This window comes from Symphalangus syndactylus, chromosome 17, assembly GCF_028878055.3.
Source record: "Symphalangus syndactylus isolate Jambi chromosome 17, NHGRI_mSymSyn1-v2.1_pri, whole genome shotgun sequence".
Lineage (NCBI taxonomy): Eukaryota > Metazoa > Chordata > Mammalia > Primates > Hylobatidae > Symphalangus > Symphalangus syndactylus.
This window is the reverse complement of record NC_072439.2, coordinates 57,799,722-57,825,904: the sequence shown is the minus strand read 5'-3', so window position 1 is coordinate 57,825,904 and position 26,183 is coordinate 57,799,722. Positions and strand designations below refer to the sequence as shown.

At 40.9% G+C, this 26,183-nt stretch overlaps 1 protein-coding gene across 1 annotated transcript in view; it reads left to right on the top strand.

Moving 5' to 3' along the window:
* C17H3orf33 (chromosome 17 C3orf33 homolog) overlaps positions 1-26,183 on the top strand; it is a 45,158-nt gene that overhangs the window by 14,457 nt on the left and 4,518 nt on the right. The window contains exons 3-4 of the mRNA XM_063620304.1: positions 16,733-16,880; positions 25,691-25,851. Of these exons, the coding sequence (XP_063476374.1) occupies positions 16,733-16,880; positions 25,691-25,851 (309 nt within the window). The remainder of the gene's footprint in view (positions 1-16,732; positions 16,881-25,690; positions 25,852-26,183) is intronic.

The following is a 26,183-nucleotide window of genomic DNA, read 5'->3' as shown; positions in this document are numbered from 1 at the left end:
TTGTTTTTTTTGTTTTTTTTTTTTTTTGCCACATATATATTTTCTTTTCTTCAGCACTTTATGCCATGTCACTCTCTCCTGGCTTGTAAGGATTTCGCTGAAAAGTCTGCTGCCAGATGTACTGGAGCGACATTGTATGCTATTTGTTTCTTTTCTCTTGCTGCTTTTAGGATTCTTTTTATCCTTGACCTTTAGGAGTTGGATTATTAGCTGTGTTGTGGTGATCTTCCTTAGGTTAAATCTGCTTGGTGTTCTATAACCTTTTTGTACTTGAATATCAGTATCTTTCTCTAGGTTTTGGATGTTCTCTGTTATTATCCCTTTGAATAAACTTCCTACCCCTATCTCTCTGCCTCTTTTTCAAGGCCAATAACTCTTAGATTAGCCCCTTTGAGGCTATTTTCTAGATCTTGTAGGAGTGTTTGATTCTTTTTTATTTTTTTCTCCTCTGACTGTGTATTTTCAAATAGCCTGTCTTCAGACTTGCTAATTCTTTCTTCTGCTTGATCAATTCTGCTGTTTAGAGACTCTGATGCATTCTTCAATATGTCAATTGCATTTTTCAGCTCCAGAGTTTCTCCTTGATTCTTTTTAACTATTTCTATCTCTTTGTTAAATTTATCTGATAGGATTCTGAATTCTTTCACTGTGTTGTCTTGAATTTTGTTAGGTTTCCTCAAAACAGCTATTTTGAATTTTCTCTTCAAAAGTTCCCATATCTCTGTCTCTGCAGGACTGGTGACTGGTACCTTATTTAGTTTTTTTTGGTGAGGTCATGTTTTCAGGTATATTCTTGATGCTTGTGGATATTGATGTCTGGGCATTGAAGATTTCGGTATTTATTATAGTCTTCAAAGTCTGGATTTGTGTGGACCTGTCCTTCTCTGGAAGGATTTCTAGGTATTTGAATGCACTTTGGTGTTGTCATCTAAGTTTTTGGTCACTGCAGCCACGTTTATATTAGGGGGCATCCCAAGCCCAGTAACGCTGTGGCTCTTACAGTCTAATAGATGTACCGTCGTGGATAAGATCTGCAAAAATTCTCTGGATTACCAGGCAGAGACTCTTGTTCTTCACCTTTCTTTCTTCCAAACAAGTAGAGTCTCTCTGTCTGTGTCGAGGTGCCTGGAGCTGGAGGAGGGGTGACATAATTACCCTTGTGGCCACCAACACTGGGATTGCACTTGGTCAGGCCTGAAGCCAGCACAGCACTGGGTCTCTCCCAGGGCCCATGGTAACCGCTGCCTTGTTACTACTTATGTTTGCTGAAGATTCTAGGGCTCCCAAATCAGTAGGTGGTGAAGCCAACCAGGCTTCTGTCCTTCCCTTCTGGGTGGTGAGTTCACCCAGTCTCGAATAGGTCCAGAGATGTCATCCGGGAGCCAGGGCCTGGAGTAGTAAACCTTCAAAATCTACCTGGTGCTGCTATATGCTATTGTGGCTGAGCTGGGACCTAAGCCACAAGACAGTCCTTCCCACTCTTCCTTCCCCTTTCCATAAGCAGAAGAGTCTCTCCCTGGGGCCACTACCATCCCAGGCCTGCGGCAAACACTGCCTGGCTACCACTGATACGCATTCAAGGCCTGAGGGTCCTTCAGTCAGCTTGTAGTGAATGCTGCCAGTCCTGGGACTCTCCCATCTGGGAAGTGGGCTCCCCACTGGCCCAGGGCAGATCCAGAAATGGTGTCCAAGAGCCTAAGCCTGGACTTGGGGACCCCAAGAGGCCATGTGGTGTTTTACCCCACTGTGGCAAAGCTGATACCTAAGCTGCATAACAATGTCCCATTAGTCTTCTTCCTCCTTTTCTCAAGTAGAAGGAGTCCCTCACCATAGCCATCACAGCTGGTAATGTGCTGAGTCACACCTGAAGTCAGCACGTCTCTCAATCTTACCCAAGACCCACAGCGGGTGTTGCCTGAGTATTGCTGTTGGTTATTCAGGACCCAAGGGCTCTTGAGTCAGCAAGTGATGAATCCTGCCAGGACTGGGTTCTTCTCTTCAAGGTAGTGGGTTGCTTTGTGGCCCCGGGTGTATCTAGAAATGTCATCTATGAGCTAGGGCCTGAAATGGGAGTCTTCGTCCTCTGCCTAGTGCCTTATCCTACTGTAGCTGAGCTGGTTTCCAAGTTGCAAGACAGAATTCTGTTTACTCTTCCTTTTCCACTCCTTCCAGGTAGAAGGAAGGAATCTCTCCTGGGGCTGTGAGCCATGCTACCTGGGGTTAGGAGAGAGGTGTGGCACAAGTATTCACTTGGCCACCCTCATTGGTGTCTCACTGGGTCATGTATGCCGCAAGTTCTCTGGCTTTGAGCCAACACGGCACCAGGATTTGCCTAGGAATTGCAGGTCTTGTGGTCTAGACTGCGTTTCAAGTTTATTTAGGATCCCAGAATACATTATCCTGTGGTGGTGAGGCTTGAAGGACCTCAGGTTCCGACTGCTGGCATGGATGATTCCCTTATGGCTAGGGCTGGTCTAAATACTTTCTCTATGGGCCCTGGCTCAGTTTTATCTGATGTTGCTTTCTGCTTTAACAGGCAGCACTGAGTTCTAATGCAAAATCCCGTAATCAATGTGCTCTCCCCCATCCGAGTGCATAGATTCTCCCTCCATGCCACTCAGCTGCTGCAAAGGGATGGGGGAGGGGTGGCATCAGCAGTTCAAGACTGTCTTTTGTGTTCTATTCGGTGTTAAGAAACGATTGCTCACCTGATTTTTGGTTCTTATGAAGGTGCTTTCTTGTGTGGATAGTTGTTCAATTGGTATTCCTGTGGGGAGGATGATCCATGATTCAGCCATTTTTCTCTGCCCTATTTTTCTTTTTTTTTTTTATTATTGCCTGTGCCTTTGGTGTCACATCTAAGAAATCATGGGCAAATCCACTGTCATGAAGCTTTTGCCCTATATTTTTTTCTAAAGAGTTTTATAGTTTTAGCTCTTGAGTTTGGGTCTTTGCTCTATCAAGTTAATTTTTTTATATAGTGTTAGATAAGGGCCCGACTTTTTTTTTTTTTTGCATGTGAATATTCAGTTTTCCCAGCATTTTTTTTTTTTTTTTTTTTTTTTTTGAGACAGAGTTTCACTCTGTCACCCAGACTGGAGTGCAGTTGTATGATCTCAGCTCACTGCAACTTCTGCCTCCCGGGTTCAAGTGATTCTCATGCCTCAGCCTCCCCAGTAGCTGGGACTACAGGCATGCGCCACTACATCCGGCTAATTTTTGTAGTTTTTGGTACAGATGGGGTTTCACTGTGTTGGCCAGGCTGGTCTCAAACTCCTGGTCTCAAGTGATCCACCCACCTTGGCCTCCCAAAGTGCTGGGATTACAGGCCCATCCTCCCAGCACCATTTTTGAAAATCCTGTCTTTTCCCTCTTGAGTGGTGTTGGCACCCTTGTTGAAAATCATTTAATTGTATATGTGAGCATTTATTCCTGGCCTCTCTGTTCCATTGATCTATATGTCTATCTTTATGCCAGTACTACCCTGTTTTGATTACTGTAGCGTCTAAATATGTTTTGAAATCAGGAAGTGTGAGTCTTCTAATTTTGTTCTTCTTTCTCAAAATTATTTTGGCTATTTGAGATCCCTTGTGATTCCACATGAATTTGAGGATGGATTTTCCTATTTCTGAAAAAAAAAGTCATTGGGATTTTGATAGGGATTGTATTGAATCTATAGATAACTTTGTGTAATATTGACATTTAAACAATATTAAATTTTCCAGTCCATAAACATGGGATGTCTTTTCATTTATGTCTTCTCTAATTTCTTTTAGCAATGTTTTGTAGTTTTATTGTATGCGTCTTTCACTGTCCTGGTTAATTCCTAATTATTTTATTCTTTGTGATGTTATTATAAATGGAATTGCTTTCTTTTCCTTTTTTTTTTTTTTTTTTTGAGACAGAGTCTCGCTCTGTTGCCCAGGCTGGAGTGCCGTGGCGCAATCTTGGCTCACTGCAACCTCCACCTCCTGGATTCAAGCAATTCTCCTGCCTCAGCCTCCTGAGTAGCTGGGATTACAGGCGCATGCCACCACACCCGGCTAATTTTTGTATTTTTAGTAGAGACGGGGTTTCACCATGTTGGTCAGGCTGGTCTCAAACTCCTGAACTCGTGATCCACCCGCCTCAGCCTCCCAAAGTGCTGGGATTACAGGCGTGAGCCACCACACCCAGCCAGTGGAATTACTTTCATAATGTCCTTTTCAGATTGTTTGTTGTTAATGTTAGAAATGCAACTGATTTTTGTGTGTTGACTTTGTATTCTTTTACTTGGTTGAATTTGTGTGTTAGTTCTAACAGTTTTTCTAGAGTTTTCTACATATAAGATCATACAATCTGTGAACAGAGGTATTTAAATTCTTCTATTCTATTTTAGATGCCTTTTATTTTTTCTCTCTTGTCTGTGTGCTCTGGTGCTCTGACTAAGACATCCAGTAGCACTCTGTTGAATAGAAGTGGTGAGGATGGACATCCTTGACTTGTTCCTGATCTTAGAGGAAAAGCTTTCAGTTTTTCATCATTGAGTGTAATGTTCACCATTGTTTTTTCTTTTTTTTTTTTTTTTTTTTGATGGAGTCTCACTGTTGCCCAGGCTGGAGTGTAGTGGCTGCGATTTTGGCTCACTGCAACCTCTGCGTCCTGGGTTCAAGTGATTCTCCTGCCTCAGTCTTCTGAGTAGCTGGGATTACAGGCTGTGCCACCACGCCCATCTAATTTTTGTATTTTTAGTAGAGACAGGATTTCACCATGTTGGTCAGGATGGTCTCGATCTCTTGACCTCGTGATCCACCTGCCTCAGCCTCTCAAATGCTAGGATTACAGGCGTGAGCCACCACGCCTGGCCGAATATGGTTTTTTCATATGTGACCGTAGTATGTTGAAGTAGTCGCCTTCTATTCTTAGTTTGTTAAGTGTTATCATGAAGGAATATTGAATTTTGTCAAAGGTTTTTTTCTGTATCAGTTGAGGTAACCATGTGTTTTTTAAATTTATTCTATTAATGCAGTTATTATACTGGTTGATTTTTATATGTTGGATCATTCTTGCATTTCAGGAATAAATCCCACTAGGTTATAATGTATAATCCTTTAAATATGTGGCTGAAAGACTGGGTGTGGTGGCTTAAACTTGTAATCCCAGCACTTTGGGAGGCTGAGGTGGGAGGATCACTTGAACCAGGAGTTCAAGACCAGCTTGGGCAACATAGAGAGACCCCATCTCTACAAAAAAATAAATAAATAGATAAAACAAATTAGCTGGGCATACGGCCAGGCACAGTGGTTCATGCCTGTAATCACAGCACTTTGGGAGGCCGAGACGGGTGGATTGCCTGAGCTCAGGAGTTTGAGACCAGCCTGGGCAACACAGTGAAACCCCATCTCTACTAAAATACAAAAACTTAGCTGGGCGTGGCAGCGTGCAACTGTAGTCCCAGCTACTTGGGAGGCTGAGGCAGGAGAATTGCTCGAACCTGGGAGGCAGAGGTTGCACAGTGAGCCGAGATCATGCCACTGCACTCCAGCCTGGGTTACCGAGCAAGACTCTGTCTCCAAAAAAAAAAAAAAAAGCGTACCTGTGGTCTCAGCTGCTCAGGAGGCTGAGGTGGGAGGATCGATTGAGCCCAGCAGGTCAAGGCTGCAGTGAGCCATGATCAAGCCACCACACTCCAGTCTGGGTAACAGAGTGAGACCCTGTTTCAAGAAAGAAAAGAGTGGCTGAATTTGGTTTTCTATGATTTAGTAGATCATTTCTTCATCAATATTTATAACGGATATTGGTCTATAGTTTTCTTGCAGTGTCTGTGTCTGGTTTTGGTATCAGGGTAATGCTGGCCTCATAGACTGAGTTAGGAAGTATTCTCTCCTCTTTAATTTTTGGGAAAAGTTTGAGAAGGATTGGTATTAGTCCCCTTTTAAATCCATGGTAGAATTGACCAGTGATGCTGTCGGATCCAGGGCTTCCTTTTGTTGGGAGATTTTTGATTAATGATTTGACTTCCTTGGTAGTTTTAGGTCTACTTGGATTTGGATTTTTACTTTCTTCATGATTCCATCCTGGAAGGTTATTTTCTTTCTTTATTATTATTATTATTATTTTTTGAGACAGAGTCTTGCACTGTTGCCCAGGCTGGAGTGCAGTGGCACGATCTCAGCTCACTGCAACCTCTGCCTCCCAGGTTCAAGTGATTCTCCTGCCCAGCCTCCCGAGTAGCTGGGATTACAGGTGCCCGCCACCATGCCCAGCTAATTTTTTTTGTATTTTTAGTAGAGATGGGGTTTCGCTACGGTGGCCAGGTTGGTCTCAAATTCCTGACCTCAGATGATCCACCTGCCTCAGCCTCCCAAAGTGCTGGGATTACAGATGTGAGCCACTGTGCCTGGCCTGGTTTTTTGTTTCTACAAATTTATCCATTTCATCTATGTTATCCAATTTGTTAGTGTACAGTTGTTCATAGTACTCTTTTATAGTTTTGTTCATTTCTGTAGAATTTGTAGTAATGTCCCCACTTTTATTTCTGACTTAGGAATTTTAGTCCCTTCTCTCTTTTTTTAGTCCATTTAGCTAAAGATTTGTCAGCTTTATTGTTCTTTTTGAAGAACCAACTTTTAGTTTCATTAATTTTTCTCTGTCGTTTTTCTCTTTCCTGTCTGTAATCTCATATTTAGTATTTCCTTTCTTCTGCTAGCTTTGGGTTTAGTGTGGCCTTTTTCCCCCATTTCCTTAAATTATAAAGTTAGGTTTTTGATTTGAGATCAATCTTTTCTTCTTCCTTTCTTTCCCTTCCCTTCTCCTTCTCCCTCCCCTTCCCTTTCTCCTTTCCTGTTTCCCCTTCCCTTTTTCCTTTCCTTTTCCTTTCTTTTTCCTTTCTTTTCCCTTTTCCTTTCTGAGACAGGCTGGAGTGCAGTGGCACTACTATGGCTCACTGCAGTCTTGACTTCTCTGTCTCAGGTGATTCTCCCACGTCAGGCTCCTGAGCAGCTAGGACTACAGGTGTGTGCCACCACACCTGGCTAATGTTTTGTATTTTTTTAGTAGATAGGGTTTTGGCATGTTGCCCAGAATTGTCTCAAACTCCTGAGCTCAAGTGATCTGCCCACCTAGACCTCCCAAAGTGCTGGGATTACAGGCATGAGCCACTGCATCTGGACTATTTTTCTTTTTCTTCTTTCTTAGTTAAGCATTTATAGTTACACATTTCTCCCTTAGCACTGCTTTCACTATATTCTGTCAGTTTTGGCATGGTGTGTTTTAATTTTTATTGGTCTCTAAGTACTTTTAAATTTTCCTTGTGACTGTTTTGTGATATATTGGCTGTTTGAGTGCATTTAATTGCCACAGATTTGCAAATTTTTTCTTCTGTTATTATAACTTCATCCTGTTGTCTTCAGAGAAGATACTTTGTATGACATCTGTCTTTTATAATTTACTAAGACTTAATTTGTGGCCTAACAAATGGTCTATCTTGGAGACTGTTCCATGTACATTTGAGAATAATATATATTCTGTTGTCATTGGGTAGAGTATTCTGTATATGTTTGTTAGATCTAAGCGATTTATTTTATTATTTAAGTCCTCTTTTTCCTTACTTATCTTCTGTCTGGCTATTCTATTCATTATGAGAGTGGGGTGTTGTCTCTGTTATTGCAAAATTATCTATTTCTCCCTTCAACTCTCACCATTTTTGCTGGTCTGTTATTTGGTACATAAATATTTATAATTATTATGCCTTCTTGCTTTTCTTGAATATTTTATTAATATATAATGTCCTATTTTTTTCTGTTGTAACTTTTTTTGATTTAAAGTCTAGTTTTTCTGATATTGGTTTAGGTACCCATGCTCTTGTTTGGTTATTATTTGCATGGAATATTTTTTTCCATCTTTTTACTTTCAACCTATTTGTTTGGATTTAAAGTGTATCCCTTGTAGACTGCATATGGTTGAATGATAATTTTTAAATAAATTAGGCTGATCTCTCTATTGGAGACTTTAACTCATTACCATTTAAAGTAATTAATGATAAGGAGGGACTTCTGTCATTTTGCCATCTGTTTTCTATATGCCTTATAGGTTTTTTTGTCCCTCATTTACTGCATCACTGTGTTTTTGTATTTTGTAGAATTTTTTGTTTTATTTTAATTAATTAATTAATTAATTTAATTTTTTTTTTTTTTGAGACAGAGTCTTACTCTCTCGCCCAGGCTGGAGTGCAGTGGTGCCATCTCGGCTCACTGCAACCTCCACCTCGCGGCTTCAGGTGATTCTCCTACCTCAGCCTCCCAAGTAGCTGGGATTACAGGCACTCACTGCCACACCTAGCTAATTTTTGTTTTATTTGTAGAGACAGGGTTTTACCATGTTGGCCAGGCTGGTCTCGAACTCCTGGCCTCAAGTGATCCACCTGCCTTGGCCTGCCAAAGTGCTGGGATTACAGACGTGAGCCACCACGCCCAGCTGAAGTGTTTTAATTTTATATTATTTCCTTTTCTGTATATTGCATAACTATTTGTTCTAAGTTACCATTAACATTCTAAAGTTATAACCCTCTAATTTAAATTCATACCAACTTAACCTCAATAAAATACAAAAACTACTTTTAAACATCATCCCCACTCCTTTCAGTTCTTAATATCACAAAATTGCATTTTTGTACATTGTGGATATAAAAAAAACATAAACTAGGCTGGGCGCAGTGGCTCACACCTGTAATCCTGGCATTTTGGGAGGCCGAGGTGGGAAGATCACCTGAGGTTGGGAGTTCGTGACCAGCTTGACCAACAAGGAGAAACCCGTCTCTACTAAAAATACAAAATTAGCCGGGCCTGGTGGCACATGCCTGTAATCCCAGCTACTTGGGAGGCTGAGGCAGGAGAATTGCTTGAACCCGGGAGGTGGAGGTTGTGGTGAGCCAAGACTGTGCCATTGCACTCCAGCCTGGGCAACAAGAGTGAAACTCTGTCTCAAAAACAAACAAACAAAAAAACAAAACAAAACAAAAACAACCCATAAGCTAATAATTTTTAAAATATCCGTGTCTTTAAAATTATGTAGAAAACAAAATATGGACTTAAAAACCAAAGTTACAATAATACTAACTTTTAAACTAATTATTGTCTCTTTTAAAAATGTAGTACAGGCCGGGTGAGGTGGCTCATGCTTGTAATGCTAACACTTTGGGAGGCCGAAGTGGGCAGATTGCCTGAGCTCAGGAGTTTGAGACCTGCCTGGGCAATACAGTGAAACCCTGTCTCTACTACAATGCAAAAACTTAGCCAGGCGTGGCGGCGTGTGCCTGTAGTCCCAGCTACTCGCCAGGCTGAGGCAGGAGAATTCCTTGAACCTGGGAAGCAGAAATTTCAGTGAGCCGAGATCATGCCACTGCACTCCAGCCTAGGCAACAGAGCGAGACTCCGTCTCCAAAAAAAAAAAAAAAAAAAATGTAGTACAGGTTTGCCGGGCGCGGTGGCTCATGCCTGTAATCCCAGCCCTTTGGGTGGATGAGGTAGGTAGATCACCTGAGGTCAGGAGTTCAAGACCAGCCTGGCCACATGGGGAAAACGTGTCTCTACTAAAAATACAAAAATTAGCTGAGTGTGATGGCACACTCCTGTAATCCCAGCTACTCAGGAGGCTGAGGCAGGAGAACTGCTTGAACCCAGGAGACGGAGGTTGCAGTGAGCCAAGATTGTGCCACTGCACTCCAGCCTGGGCGACAGAACGAGACTCCATCTCAAAAAAAAAAAAAATGTAGAATGGGTTGAGTATCCCTTATCCAAGATACTTGGGACCAAAAGCATTTAACTGAGCAGAACAGTAGCATCATTAGGATACCAGTATTGGCTGTTAAACAAGAACAATAACAAATAATGGCAGATTTTTTTATTTTTCAGGTGTGGAATTTTCCACTTTTGGTGTCAGGTTGGCACTCAGAAAGTTTCAGATTTTGGAGCAGTTCAGATTTCAGATTTGTGGTTTAGGGATGCTCAACCTGTAGTCTCTTAAATTATGTAGAAAACAAAAAGTGGAGTTACAAACTGTCATTACAGTAATATTAGTGTTTATAATTGCTCATGTATTTACTTTTACCAAGATCTTTATCTCTTCATATGGCTTCAAGTTACTGTCTAGTGTCCTTTCATTGCAACCTGTAGCACTAGTTTTAGCATTTCTTGCAGGGCAAGTCTGTGGTAACAAACTTTCTCAGCTTGTATTTATCCGGAAATGTCTTGAATTCTTCACTTCTGAAGGTCAGTTTTGCTGGATATAATATTCTTGTTTTATAGTTTTTTTGCTTTTAGCACTTTGAATGTATCAGTCCACTACCTTATAGCCTCCAAAGTTTCTGATGAGAGATCTGCAGATAACCTTATTAAGGATCCTTTTATGTGACAAATTGCTTCTTTCTTGCTGCTTTCAAAGTTTTTTCTTTGTCTTTATTCAGTTTGCATATATCTTGGTGGGAGTCTTTTTGAGTGCATCCTACTTGGAGTTTGTTGATCTTTTTGGATGTTTATATTTGTCTGTTTCATCAAACTTGGGAAGTTTTCAGTCATGGTTTTTTTTTTTTTCAAATAGTCTGTCTCCCACTTGTTTCTCTTTTTCTTCTGGGACTCCTCTAGTGCATGTGTTGATTTATTTAATGGTGCTCCATGGATTCCTTAGGCCCTGTTCCTTTTTCTTCAATCTTTTTTTTTCTTTCTGTTCCGCAGACTCAATAATTTATATATATATATATTTTTAGATGGGGTCTTGCTGTGTCACCCAGGCTGGAGTGCATTAGCATGATCTCGGCTCAGCCTGCTGAGTAGCTGGGATTACATGAGCCCACCCACCACACCTGGCTAATTTTGTATTTTTAGTAGAGGTGGGGTTTCGCCATGTTGGCTCACTGCAACCTCCGGCTCCTGGGTTCAAGCAGTTCTCCTGCCTCAGCCTCCCAAGTAGCTGGGACTACAAGCACGTGCCACCACACCTGGCTAATTTTTTGTATTTTTAGTAGAGACGGTGTTTCACCGTGTTAGCCAGGATGGTCTTGATCTCCTGACCTTGTGATCTGCCTGCCTCAGCCTCCCAAAGTGCTGGGATTACAGGCATGAGCCACCGCACCTGGCCCACTATATTTTTTTTTTTTTTTTTTTTTTTGAGATGGAGTCTCACTCGGTTGCCCAGGCTGGAGTGCAGGCTGGAGTGCGATTTTGGCTCACTGCAAACTCCGGCTCCCAGGTTCAAACAATTCTCCTGCCTCAGCCTCCCAAGTAGCTGGGACTACAGGCGTGTGCCACCACACCCGGCTAATTTTTTGTATTTTTAGTAGAGATGGGTTTTCACCGTGTTAGCCAGGATGGTCTCGATCTCCTGATCTCGTGATCTGCCTACCTTGGCCTCCCAAAGTGCTGGGATTACAGCCACTGCGCCCAGCCCCAGCCCACTATTTTTAAGTAATAGTGACTTACTAGTGATGAGAAGGGCAAGCTAGGTGCTAGGAAGAGAACATTGAAACATTTAAGTGATTAAAACAAAAACAAGCAAACAAAAACATCTGTTGTGTTACAGATGAGTTTGGCTGTAAGTAAGAGAAACCCCAAGTAACAGCAGCTTCACCATGGAAGTGGTTTATTTTTCTCAAGTCATAAGAAGTCTAGAGGTAGGCTGCTGGCAGTGGTTTCCTGCCTCAGTGACATAAGGGCTTAAGTCTATGTAGTTTTCGGCCTTTTCTTGTTGCATGGGATGCCTTTTGTAGCTCCAAATATCATATTCATGATCAAAGCAGGAAATGGAGGAAAAGAACAGTACCAACCACAACTTTTCCTTTTGTCAGGAAAGCGTTTTTCCCAGAAGCCTTCAGCAGAATTTTGTTTACATCCTCTGTCACATAGCCACCTCTACCTGGAAAGAATGCGGGGAGAGTGACCCTTGAGCTTTCCCATTCCTAAAATGCATGGTGGCAAAGGAGAAGGGATTTAGCGATGGATATTGTGTTAGTCATGCTTCAGTGTTCTTTTTGTATTGCTGATTTTCTTCCCTCTGAGAATTTATTTATCAAGTTCTTATATTCCTTCAGTCACTGGTTGATAATTGCAAATTTTATATTTAAAAAATAAAAAAGATTATTGAGTTTGGCATTGTGCCAGCACTTTATAAACATAATTTCATTTAATGCTTATAATAATCTTTTGATCAAGGTTGATTTTTATAGATGACGAAGTAGATACTTAAAGGAAGTAAACAATTTTCACAAGATCATCCAGCTAGTAAATGGCAGAGCTGGATTTCAAATTTATGTCTTGAATTTGAAACCTTTATTTTCTTTGTCTTTACCAGGATGCTTCCAGCATTTATCTTTTTGCCTTTAGGACATCTTCTTCACCGTCTGAAGCTTAGACACAGCATCCTTGTAGCAGCATCATCTTTCTGCCTCTCCTAGAGAGTAGGTTGTGTTTGTCACAAGCTCAGGATTTACTTCCTATAAAGACAGCCTCCTTATCTGTTCTTATCCTTTGGATCTATCCCTTTTTGTCCCCTTTGATATATGCTTTATCTTAAACCTATTCGTGTATTGCTCTACAGTTATATTCCGGTTGTTTTATGTATATTTTTTGTTCATCTTCCAAATAGTCCCTGCTGTGTTACAGAAGCATAGCTGTGAGCTTTCTGTTGTTGTGGGATATAAAATAAATGGAGGCAATGGGATCTTTCTCACATAGACTGTGAGCTCCTTGAGAGCAGGAACATTGGTGCTCCTTTGATTTCCTCCCTCAGCTTCTTAATAATTTATAAAACTCCAAACATTAAGGCACTCTTTGACCGTCTTAAGTATGTTGTAAGAAAACACACCAGAATTAAAAAGGTTGCACTTTTAGTAGCTGAAGATTTCTTTCCCTGGGCAAAGTACTGTCAGTTCTCCTGGGTGATATGGTTTCCAGGCGCCTTACTATTTTTTTTTTCTCTTCTTCTGGCTTTATTCCAGTTTGTTAAAGCCTTTTATGAAATATGATCTCATGGCCAGGCATGGTGGCTCATGCCTGTAATCCCAGCGCTTTGGGAGGCTGAGGCAGGCGGATCACCTGAGGTCAGGAGTTTGAGACCAGCCTGGCCAACGTGGTGAAACCTCATCTCTACTTAAAATATAAAAATTAGCTGGGTGTGGTGACGCATGCCTGTAATCCCAACTACTCAGAAGGCTGCAGCAGGAGAATTGCTTGAACCCGGGAGGCAGAGATTGTAGTGAGCCGAGATCACACCACTGCACTTTAGCCTGGGCAACAGAGCGAGACTCTGTCTCAAAAAAAAAAAAAAAAAAAAAAAGATCTCCAGAGTAGTACAATATATTCTCCTTAGGGCCTGCTTTAGGACGACCTGTCTCTCCCTTCTCTTGCTCTAGATTTTGTTCCTAAAAATGTTACCTTAGGTTGAACTTTTTTTTTTTTGGTGGTGAGGAGACCAGGTTGCACTTTTTCTGTTTTTGTGTGTTTGTTTTTAGCAGCAATGTTATACTTTTACTCATTTTGAGTTCACAGTTCCCCAAAATCTCTAAATATCACCCATATAAGCACTATAGGTATTAATTTGTTCTCTCCCATCCTTCATTAGTTTTGGGGAGTATAGGAGGAGTCTTTACAATTTAGTTCATTATTCTGGTTGTCAGAATCTTTTTGAATACTTATCCTGACTTCCAGCAGTCATATCCTTCCAAACAACCAGCCATCCTGATGTTTGTTCCTTATGCTATCATTCAAGTCATTTATGATCTTATTAAACTGGAGGTCAGAGTTCCACAGATTACCCCTAGAGTACCGCTTTCCATTGATATTGATTAATTATTGGTATTCCTGTAGTGTTTTCACTAAACCATGTTGGGAACCATCTGACTATGTGGATATTTAATCTGTATTTCTCAGTTTTTCCCATAAACTTGTCATAAGCAACTTTGTCCTGTGATTCAAATTCTTTGTGGTTTGATTTAGCATTTCTCCTCTCTTTCATTTATATTCTGCATATTTCACATTCTTGAATGAATATTGACAGTAGATCCAGAATCTTTTTCCTCCCAACTTTTTCTCCTAAAAAATTTTGTCACATTCATTTTCCTTTCACCTAGATTCACCAGTTGTTAACATTTTGCTACAGTTGTATTCTCTCTCCCTTTGTGAAGCCAATTCAAAGCAAGTTGCAGACATCATGAGACATCATCCATAAATACTTCATAGTGTACTTCCTAAGAGCAAGGATGTTTTCCTACTTATCCACATTAATATAAGCACATCTAATAAATTTAACATTTCTGCAGCAATCTTACATAAAATAAAGTTCATATTCAGATGTATTTTCTAAAAAATATCCTTTATTGTTTTTTGCCCAATCCAACATTCAATCAAGGATCATGCATTATATTTAGTTGTTATGTCTTATTAGACTCCTTTAATCTAGAATATTACCCCTACATTTTTTTTTTTTTTTTTTGAAATGGAGTGTCACTCAGGCTGGAGTGCAGTGGCACGATCTCAGCTCACTGCAACCTCCACCTCCCAGGTTCAAGCCTGAGCCTCCTGAGTAGCTGGGACTACAGGTATGCACCACCACGCCCAGCTAATTTTTGTATTTTTAGTAGAGATGGAGTTTCACCATGTTGGCCAGGGTGGTCTCCATCTATTGACCTTGTGATCTGTCCTCCTCAGCCTCCCAAAATGCTGGGATTACAGGTATGAGCCATCGCATCTGGCCATTACCCCTACTTAAAAACAATTTTCGTCTTTCATGATGCTGGCATTTTTAGAGTCCAAGCCAGTTGTCTTGTAATATGTTCTATAATCTGAATTTGTTTCTTTCCTTGTGAGATTCAGCCTAAGCATTTTGGCAAGAAGGTGATGATATGTACTTCCTAGTTTATGACATCAAAATTCATGAGGCAGGAGGATTGTTTGAGCCCAGGAATTTGAGATCAGCCTGGGTGACAAGTAAAGACCCTATCTCTACAAAAAATTTAAAAATTAACAAGGTGTAGTGGTGCACACCTGTAGTCCTACTTGGGGGGCTGAGGCAGGAGAATTACTTGAGCCCAGGAGGTCGAGGCTACAGTGAGCCAGGATTATGCCACTGAGCTGCAGCCTGGGCCACAGAGCGAGACCCCGTCTAAAAAAAAAAGATCTGTAATGTTAGTTTGTCCTTTAATATTATCACACCTAATAAAATTAACAATAATCTCTTAGAATCATCTAATACGCAGTCTGTATTCAGAAGGTCTTGATTGTCACTATGTTTTTTTTTTTTTTTAGATGCACTTTCGCTCTCGTTGCCGAGGCTGGAGTGCAGTGGCACGATTTCCGCTCACCGCAACCTCCGCCTCCCAGGTTCAAGCAATTCTCCTGCCTCAGCCTCCTGAGTAGCTGGGATTACAGGCATGCACCACCATGCCCGGCTAGTTTTGTATTTTTAGTAGAGACGAGGTTTCTCCATGCAGAGGCTGGTCTCGAACTCCTGACCTCAGGTGATCCTTCCACCTCAGCCTCCCAAAGTACTGGGATTACAGGCGTGAGCCACCACGCCTGGCCAATTGTCACTATGATTTTTAGAAATAGATGATCTATTCAAATAGTCGTATATTTTATTTATTTCTTAAATCTCATTTATTTTATAATACCTTGCCACCCTTTTTTTCCAATGCCATTGATTTGTCGGGAAAACCAAGTGATTTATTCTATAGTATATTCCACATTCTGGGTTTGTCTCCTACATTATTCTTGGTTATAAAAATCTTCAGTTCAACTTTACTGTCATAGGAAGTTGGGTACTAATTTATTCTTTTTTTTTTTTTTTTTTTTTTTTGACAGAGTCACGTTCTCGCTCTGTCACCCAGGCTGGAGTGTAGTGGTGCTATCATGGCTCACTGTAACCTTAAACTCCTGGGCTCAAGTGACCCTCCTGTTCTGTGTTACCATGACCAGCTGATTTTTACATTTTTTTGTGGAGATGGTATCTTGCTATTGTTGCCCAGGCTGTTCTCAAACTTCTGGCCTCAAGTAACCCTCCAACCTGAGCCTCCCGAAGTGCTGGGATTATAGGCATAAGCCATTGTGCCTGGCTTTTCCTTCTGTTGTGTGAGCCTCTTAACTAGCCATAATTATGAACAAAGCTTATAGTATTGTTAATGTGGAAAAAATAGGCATAAAGTGTTGATTGATCCCAGAATATCACCTAAGTGTTAGGGATTGTAGTACATTACTAATGTTGGCCTTTTTTTCTTTTTTCTTTTTTAAATGTGCCTTTTCTCCTACAAGATAAAAAAATGACAGTAAAAAAACCTGGTTGGTTAAGGTTCTAATTTAATTTGACTGAGCTTTGTTTAAGTTTTCCCATCAGTGTATGCATGAATAGATTGTACTTACGTGGAATAAGCTAGAGACTGTTTAACCAGATTTGTGTAGTGCCAGGCACAGATAGATACTCGATGTCTTTTGATGAACTGTGTCATATTTTGAGGTTATAAGCTTTTACAAGTTAGGAGTCTGTTTAATGTCTTTATTTGGTGGCTTGAAAATGGTGAATAATAATTTGTAAATAATGTTTCCATAAACACTTTTGATGAAATAATTTTAAAGTAATATAAAATTAGGAACTAAATTTTAAAATGTTCATGGTTATGTATTCTTGTGAAATGTTTTGATAATTTGACATTTTAAATTTTGAAATGACAATAATAATAAGTGGTTATATTTTTCTCCTTGTAAATCAATAGACATCAAAATTTACAAGCTCTTCGGATATTCCAGTAGAATTTATAAGAAGAAATGTTAAACTGCGTGGACGATTACGCCGAATAACTGAGAATGGTTTAGAAATTGAACATATACCTATTACTTTACCTATTATAGCTTCATTGAGAAGTAAGTAAGGTACAAGATTAATGAAACTAAATAACTATTGTGGTCTTCTTTTATTAGAGGTTATTTATAAAATAGCAAAAAAAAAGTCATTTTAATTCCTAATAACTCTCCACTGTCCATGAGAAAGTCTCAATTCTTGGCTTTATATATAAGGAGGTGCTTAATTTGGTTCAGATTTCCTTTCTTCTTTCACTCCTATTTTTTTTTTTTTTTTTGAGACGGGGTTTCACTCTTGTTGCCAGGCTGGAGTGCAGTGGTGCAATTTCAGCTCACCGCAACCTCCACCTCCCAGGTTCAAGCAATTCTCCTGCCTCAGCCTCCTGAGTAGCTGGGATTACAGTCATGCGCCACCACGCCCAGCTAATTTTTTATTTTTAGTAGAGATGGGATTTCTCCATGTTGGTCAGGCTGGTCTCGGACTCCTGACTTCAGGTGATCCGCCCGCCTCAGCCTCCAAAAGTGCTGGGATTACAGGCGTGAGCCACCACACCCCGCCCCTTCACTCCTTTTTAAATTGAACTATTCAATCATTCATTGAAGCATTCATTCATTTCACAAATATTGAGCACCTATTATGGTCTAGGACCTAAGCTAATTGTACAATGTTGGGTAAAACAAAGCTCCTTTAACCCTTGAAGCTTACAGTCTAGGTGGGAGATAGACAACAAACAAATGAAAAGTTGTCCTAAGAGCTATGCAGAAAAGGAGCAGGATACTAGGATAATTCTGGGTGGTCTTGGGGATGGCAGTATGGAATCTATACATATAGAGTAGTCAGAGAAGGCCTCATTGAGGAGTTGTTATTTAATCAGGGACCTGAAGAATTAAGAGGAGGCTAGCTAGGAAGAGGATAGGTGAGAAAGAGCATGATGCTTTTGACAAGACATACCAAGACTCCTGTGACTGAGGCACAGGGAGGAAGGGTGTAAGACAGGGGTATCCAATCTTTTGGCTTCCCTGGGCCACATTGGAAGAAGAAAAATTTTCATGGGCCACACATTAAATACACTAATGATAGCTGATGAGCTAAAAAGAAAAAAAAAAAAAAGCAAAAGAGTATCATAATGTTTTAAGAAAGTTTACAAATTTGTGTTGGGACATATTCAAAGCCGTCCTGGGCTGCATGTGGCCCACAGGCTGCAGACTGGACAAGTTTGGTGTAAGATGCCACTTTCCTGCTGCAATTCCCATTTTTCCTTGCTTCACATCAAAGCCCCAAGGCGCACAGTCCTTCCTGCTGCTTATATGCATTCTCATAACCCTGGGCCTGGCTCTTTGCTTGGAGTGTCTTGGCCTCTGTCGTACATCAATTGATTCTTTAGGATCCGGCTCAACTGTCAGCTCTTTTGTGAAGCCTCCTTAACTGCCAAGCTGAATTAGCCTCTTTCTTTACTATACCCCACAACAATTTATGATACACTGCAATTATAGTACTTATTCACCTTTTTCTGCTATTATTATGCATTTAGGTTTATATTCCTTACTGAACTGTGAGCCCCTGATGGGCAAGGAGTTTTTCCTTTTTATTTTGGTATTCAAAGTCCCTAGAAAAAGACTTATTAGCCAATAGAGACTTGGTAAAATTTGTCAAATGGATTAATTTAATTCTATTTATGGCCCTTCTTAATATTCTGATTTTATGAAGAAAGGAGTTCTTGCTTTTTTAAAGTCCCAAGATGAACGAATAGCACTGTGTTCAATAATGTACAACTGTAAAGGAACAAGATTGATTTTTCCCCCCAAACATACTTGATACAGTTAATTCTTTTAATAAACCAAAGAGAACTTACACAGTTTTAATGAGTGTTGCTCCCTGAAGAGAGATTACCAAGGATGGCCTTTTTTGGCCATCTCAGCTCTAAGCAGGATTTACACTTCACAAGTCCTTTAGCTTCTCAGTTGCCGTAATAATTTAAATCTCTCCTATCTGATAGTAATGACTCATTAGAGCTTAGCCAGCCACACCTGTGGTTGTCCAGGCTATGCATTGCATGTCTACAGGGGTGATATTCCATAGAAATCTGCCTCCTGAAATCATGCAATGCAACAGCACTGTAATTGCCATGTATGATTTTTGTTATTAAGGGATCTCACACAAATAATAAAGTATTTATGTAATTTGGTACATAGAATCTGAATTTTAGAGCATAAGGGAGCCTTAGAAGTCCTTAAATTCCCACTTTTCTCCTCCACTTATTTAATTTAATTAATTAATTAATTTATTTATTTATTTATTTTTTTGAGACGGAGTCTCGCTCTGTTGCACAGGTTGGAGTGCAGTGGCGCAATCTCGGCTCACTGCAAGCTCCGCCTCCCAGGTTCACGCCATTCTCCTGCCTCAGCCTCTCCGAGTAGCTGGGACTACAGGCGCCCGCCACCATGCCCGGCTAATTTTTTTTTGTATTTTTAGTAGAGACGGGGTTCCACCGTGGTCTCGATCTCCTGACCTCGTGATCCGCCCGCCTCGGCCTCCCAAAGTGCTGGGATTACAAGCGTGAGCCACCGCGCCCGGCCTCACTTATTTTAATATTTTCTATAGAGATTAAATGCCATCTAGCTAATAATGATGAAATCAAAGCTAGAAAACAGATTTTCCATCACTTAGTTCAGAACTGCATGTTCTATAGACATGTAGAAGTTAAAGAAACAGATGTTAAATGTCTTATACCTCTGAACAGATATTAACCACTACAAATGTCATGATAGTGCTAATGCCTGTTTTATGACTAACATAAACTGCTATGTGAAAAAGATCATTTTGCACTTTCAGACATGAAACCTATTTACCTGTAAAATTGTTTTAGAGCTAGAAAGTTGCTACCCAAACACCATTTTGAATGTTACAGTAAGTTGCTAGAGCATAGTCTTCATTTTAAAATAGTTAATTAAAAGCTCCTGTGTTCCTCTCACTATTTTTACTTCTTGGTTTATGTAATAGAAATAGATGTTTATTCTATTTCTGAGGAGGGCTAAGATCCAGGTCCTTAAAATGGAGGTCACTCTTACTAAGAAGGTTTGGTTCAAATGACTCAACATAGTAGTAGAGGTTGCGTGGTGTAGTAGAACACAGATTGGTGTGAGGAGCTGTGTTCTGTTTCTACTTTTGGTCTGTGGTACCCACCATCATCAAACAGGAGAGTTATAAGATTTCTAAGACTCCTTCCTAATGACAATTCTGTGCCACCTATCCCTTCTGCTATCTTATTTTTGGTATGTATGAATGAGGAGGCACATACACACACACACACACACACACACAGAGCCTAAAAATTTTATGAACTGAAACATTTAGAATACTTCATTCCTCCAATTATTACTGAATGCCTGTGCTATTGCCACTGTCTCAGTACAGTGGCAAAGAAAATGGGCACATGCCTATGGTAGTCATAAAACCTGCAGTCTAGTGAGGAAATTATTCAAAGCTTCTCTTATCCCTAATGGTAAAAAAAAAAAAAAAATGTTTTTGACACAGGTGTAGATGATTCTGCTGTCGTACAACTTCATGTGTCTCATGAAGTTGTACATTGTCATGAATCCACTGATAGTATTTTGTAGATCCAGAGTTGTTTACAAAAAAATCACTTTTTGTATTATATCCTGTCTCTCTTTAAAACCTCAAAAATATTTAGCCACAAAGTTTCCCACCCATCTCATGAGGCAGAAATATAACAGACTCCCTAGTTGGGGTTTGCTTCAGTTTTCATCTCATGTCTGTAGTTTTTCTAGATAATCATGATCCTTCCCTTACTTGACATAGTCACTCTCTACTTCCTTCTGCTTCTCTGTTTATTTGAAACATCCAAGTCCCACTTTATTGATTGATTTTGAGACTGGGTCTTGCTCTGTCACCCAGGCTGGAGTGCAGTGGTGCAATCATGGGTCACTGCAGCCTCCTCCTTTCAAGCTGAAGCTATCCTCTTGCCTCAGCCTCCTAAGCAGTTAGGACTACAGGAGTGCACCGTCATGTCCACTAATTTTTTTTTTTTGACAGAGTCTTGCTCTGCTGCCCAGTCTGGAGTGCAGTGGCACAGTCTCAGCTCACTGCAACCTCCACTTTACTGGCTCAAGCAATTCTCCTGCCTCAGCCTCCCAAGTAGCTGGGACTACAGACATGAGCCACCACACCCAGCTAATTTTTGTTTTTTTTTTGTTTTTTGAGACGGAGACTTGCTCTGTCACCCAGCCTGGAGTGCAGTGGCGCGATCTCGGCTCACTGCAAGCTCTGCCTCCTGGGTTCATGCCATTCTCCTGCCTCAGCCTCCCGAGTAGCTGGGACTACAGGCACCCGCCACTGTGCCTGGCTAATTTTTTTTTTTTGTATTTTTAGTAGAGATGGGGTTTTACCATGTTAGCCAGGATGGTCTTGATCTCCTGACCTCGTGATCCACCCGCCTCGGCCTCCCAAAGTGCTGGGATCACAGGCATGAGCCACCGCGCCCGGCCTCATGTCCACTAATTTTTAAGTTTTTTTTTTTTGTAGAAAGTGGGTCTCACTGTGTTGCCCATGACCTTCTTGAACTTCTGGGTTCAAGACATTGGCCCACCTCTACCTTTCAAAGTGCTGGGATTACAGGCTGAGCCACTGCACCTGGCCAAGTTCTACCTTTTTGATAGAGTAATCTTGGCCTACTCCACTGGAGCCTCAGTTGTTCTCCCCTCCTAACCAGCATCTACTGTGTCATCCCATCTATTATGAATTGGTTTTATTTACTTATTTATTTTTGGTGTTTGTATAAAAGATTTATTGAAGGGCTGAGAAGATAGAGGGATTCACGTCACAGTAACACAAAACTAAAAAATTCATAGATTAGAAATCAAAGACCAGGTGTGGTGGCTCATGCCTGTATTTCCAGCACTTTGAGAGGCTGTAGCAGGAGGATCCCTTGAGCCCAAGAATTTGAGACCAGCCCTGGCAACATTGTGAAACCCCGTCTCCACAAAAAAAAATTTAAAATTAGCAGTGGCTCATACCCATAATCCAGCACTTTGGGAGGCTGAAGCAGGTGGATCGCTTGAGTGCAGGAGTTTGAGACCAGCCTGGCCTACGTGGTGAAACCCTGTCTCTACAAAAAATATAAAGATTAGCTGAGTGTAGTGGTGCAGGCCTGTAGTCCCAGATACTTGGGAGGCTGAGGCGAGAGGATTGCTTGAGCCCAGGAAGCAGAGGTTGCAGTGAGTCAAGATTGTGCCACTGCACTCCAGCCTTGGTGACAGAGTGAGAACTGATTTCAAAAAACAAACAAATAAACAGCAAAATTAGCTGGGCCTGATGGCGTGTGCCTGTTGCCCTGGTTACTTGCAAGGCTGATATGGGAGGATCACATGAGCCTGAGAGGTTGAGGCTACAGTGAGCCATGATCATGCCACTGCACTCCAGCCTGGGTGGCAGAGCAAAACCATGTCTCCACACACCACACACACACACACACACACACACACACAGTTCTCCAGCCTGGGTGGCAGAGCAAAACTATGTCTCACACACACACACACAAACACACACACACACACACACACACACACACAGTGGGTTCATGCCTGTAATCCCAGCACTTTGGGAGACCAAGGTGGGCAGATAACTTGAGGTCAGGAGTTCAAGACCAGCCTGGCAAATATGGCAAAACCCCTTTCTACTAAAAATACAAAATTAGCTGGGTGTGGTGGTGGGAGTGTGGTGGCATGCGCTTGTAATTCCAGCTACTCAGGAGGCTGAGGCAGGAGAATCATTTGAGGCAGAGGTTGTAGTGAGCCAAGATTGCACCACTGCACTTCAGCCTGGGTGACAAGAAAGAAACTGCATCTCAAAAAAATAAAAAATAAAGGTAACACTTGCTTTTTCAAAAGAGCAATTTGTTTCTGGAAGATTTATTTTTAAATTCTTACTGATCATATTTTAAATACTCAATGGGGAATTTGCTAATTTAAAGGAATGCAATGACCTTTGTCAAGTAATTAATTAGGATATTAATATTTAGGTTGATAGTGTTTCATTAGATTAATGGACCATCCACTTCAAGTTTTTGGTCCCAAAAGCTTTGGTCTCAAAGACTATGGGGTTGACACAGGATTTTTTTGGCTCTGCTTCACCAGAGACATCCACAGCTGGTGATGCCCCTGCCTGGACCTTGCTTGGCCCCGGGTTTGCCACAGGAGGTATTCTGCCCACTTGGCCTGGTGGGCTGCACTTGGCTTGCACCCTGGTCTGGACCCCGTGCTCATTTGCACTCACTGTTCAGTGGGTCTCAATTCTTGTCCCACATCCAAGAAGAATGAGGTTAGCTGATCGCTGGTGGGTGAGCAAGGCAAAGAGTTTTGTTGAGTGATAAAACAGCTCTCAGCAGAGAGGGAACCTGAGTTGTGCAACCCAACCCCCACCACCTGAAGTCAGGTAGTCCCCTGCCCGAAGACAGGCAGTCTCAAAGTGTGGCTGAGTTTGGGGCTTTTTAGGCTCAGAATGGGTGAGTGCATGCTGATTGGTTTGTGAGTATGCAAAAAAGGCTAAAAAAGTGCACCACTAAAAGATGGGCATGACAGTGCAAAAACCAATTAGGGAAGGGTAGCTATATGTGAAATAGGTGAAGGGTGGGGATCAATCAGAGGAAAGAGCACCAAATAAGAAGAGAGGCTCACATCCAGTCCATGGATTTATCTGAGACTTGTAGCTTGGTTTTTAGGCTTTAAACTGTCTTTGGTTTGAAGGTCAGGTTTCACCGGGCACCTGCCCCTATCTTCCTGGGAATTTGACTGCCTCCTGCCGCTATCAGCATGTCTTACTGGAAGAGGATTGGTGGTGTTGGCAACGTTATAGGATTGGAGAGGGACCTCAGAATTTTCAGGCTTTCTGTAACTCATTATGTACTAATGATTTGACATAATTTAATCTTTTTTGGATGTACTGCCTTAATCTAATTTGTGTATTATTGTAACAAAGTTTTTGTAAAAGTATGATCATTCTACAAATACCTTATTTTTTCTTCTTCTTCTTCTTTTTTTTGAAACAGTCTCACTCTATCGCCCAGGCTGGAGTGCAGTGGCGTGATCTTGGCTCACTTCAGCCTCCGCCTCCTAGATTCAAGTGATTCTCTTGCTTCAGCCTCCTGAGTAGCTGGGATTACAGGCACGCACCACCACGCCCGGCTAATTTTTGTATTTTTTTTTTGTTTTTGAGAGGGAGTTTCGCTCTTATTGCCCAGGCTGGAGTGCAATGGCATGATCTTGGCTCACTGCAACCTCCGCCTCCCAAATTCAAGCAATTCTCCTGCCTCAGCCTCCAAAGTAGCTGAGATTACAGGCATGTGCCACCATGCCTGGCTAGGATTTCATATTTTTAGTAGAGACAAGGTTTCACCATGTTGGTCAGGCTTATCTCGAATTCCTAACCTCAGGTGATCCACCTGCCTCAGCCTCCGAAAGTGCTGGGATTACAGGCGTGAGCCACCACGCCTGGCCTTAATTTTTGTATTTTTAGTAGAGATGGGGTTTCACCATGTTGGCCAGACTGATCTTGAATTCCTGACCTCAGGTGATCCACCCACCTCAGCCTCCCAAAGTGCTGGGATTACAGGCATGAGGCACCGCACCTGACCTTCTTTATTTTGAGATAAGTTCTTGCCCTGTCGCCTAGGCTGGAGTGCAGTAGTGCAATTACTTATAGCTTTTGGTGCTTCTTAAACTAAAATTCTAGGACAGGTTTTAAGAAGCCCGTATCCTAATAAAATTTATTTTTTAATCAAATAATATAACAGTGTTCTAGGATATCTTCTTGAACTAAAGTATTATTTCTTTCCTGGAGAATAGATGGATTTAACTTTATATTTTCAACCATTATGGAAGAGCTTAATGTATGTTAAGTGTATAATATTTTAAAGACATTAAGTTTTTTTGTCAGCTGTTATCCCTTTTTGGAAAGTTATAAACTTTTTCTAAAGTAAAATCTTGTCATTAAAATTACATTGGTTAAAATTCTATCAAGGGTTTGGGTAAACAGGTCTTCTTCATATTATGCTACTTTGAATATCAATTGATAAAATCCTGTCTGGAAGTCAGTTTTGCAAAATGTATAAGCATAACAGTGTTGATGTACATCAATATTTGTTGAGATGGGAAGATATCTTCAATAAGTTAAGTGAAAAAGCAGTTTCTGTGGTTCTTTTGGTGGTAATAGCCCATATTATTAAACTGAAGGCCTATAGCTTTTATGTGTGTATGTGTAAAAATAAGCATGGGAGGTTGAAAAAAAGAAGGTTAAATTGGTTAAATCTCACTACTTGTTCTGAAGCTTACTGAAATGGGTTTTTGAAGGCTGGGTGCGGTGGCTCACGCCTGTAATCCCAGCACTTTGGGAGGCCGAGGTGGGTGGATCACTTGAGGCTAGGGGTTCGAGACCAGCTTGGCCAACATAACGAGACCCTGTCTCTACTAAAAATGCAACAATCAGCCGGGCATGGTGGTGCATGCCTGTAATCCCAGCTACTCAAGGAGGTTGAGGCACGAGAATCGCTTGAACCTGGGAGGCAGAGATTGCAGTGAACTGAGATTGCGCCACTGTACTCCAGCCTAGGTGGCAGAGTGAGACCCTCTTTCAAAAAGAAAAAAGAAAAAAAAATGAGTTTTTGAAATTACTCTGTTATATATACTTGTATTGTTTTAAAAGAAAACTTGAATATAGAAATAAATGGGTCTACAGTTAGAGAGACTGGGTATTTATAAATAAACATAATATATTTGTTTGTTTTTTGGAGGCCAACTGATTGGAATTGCTTTTACAACATGCTGTTAAAGCTAAACTCTTTTCTACCTAACCTTTTTAGAAGAGCCACGTGGTGCTTTGCTGGTTAAGTTGGCTGGAGTAGAACTCGCTGAAACTGGGAAGGCATGGTTACAAAAAGAGTTAAAACCTTCCCAATTACTATGGTTCCAACTTCTTGGAAAGGAGAATTCAGCACTCTTTTGCTATCTTTTGGTGAATAAGGTAAGCAATGTGAAGAAATAACTAGCAATATCTTATTCTTCTTATTACTTATATGTAAACACTTATTTAACTAGAACTTTGGATATATAATGGGACTGACTTTTTTTTGCCTTTTAAACTGCTACTGATAGTGATTATGCACAGGTGTCTTGTATACAAATTTTATTTTAGTTACATATGTAATATATGTTTAATATAGAAAAAATAAAATTAAGAAAAACTTCAAATTATTATTTATTATTATTATTTTTTAGATGGAGTCTCGCTCTGTTGCCAGGCTGGAGTGCAGTGGCACGATCTCGGCCACTGCAACCTCTGCCTCTCGGGTTCAA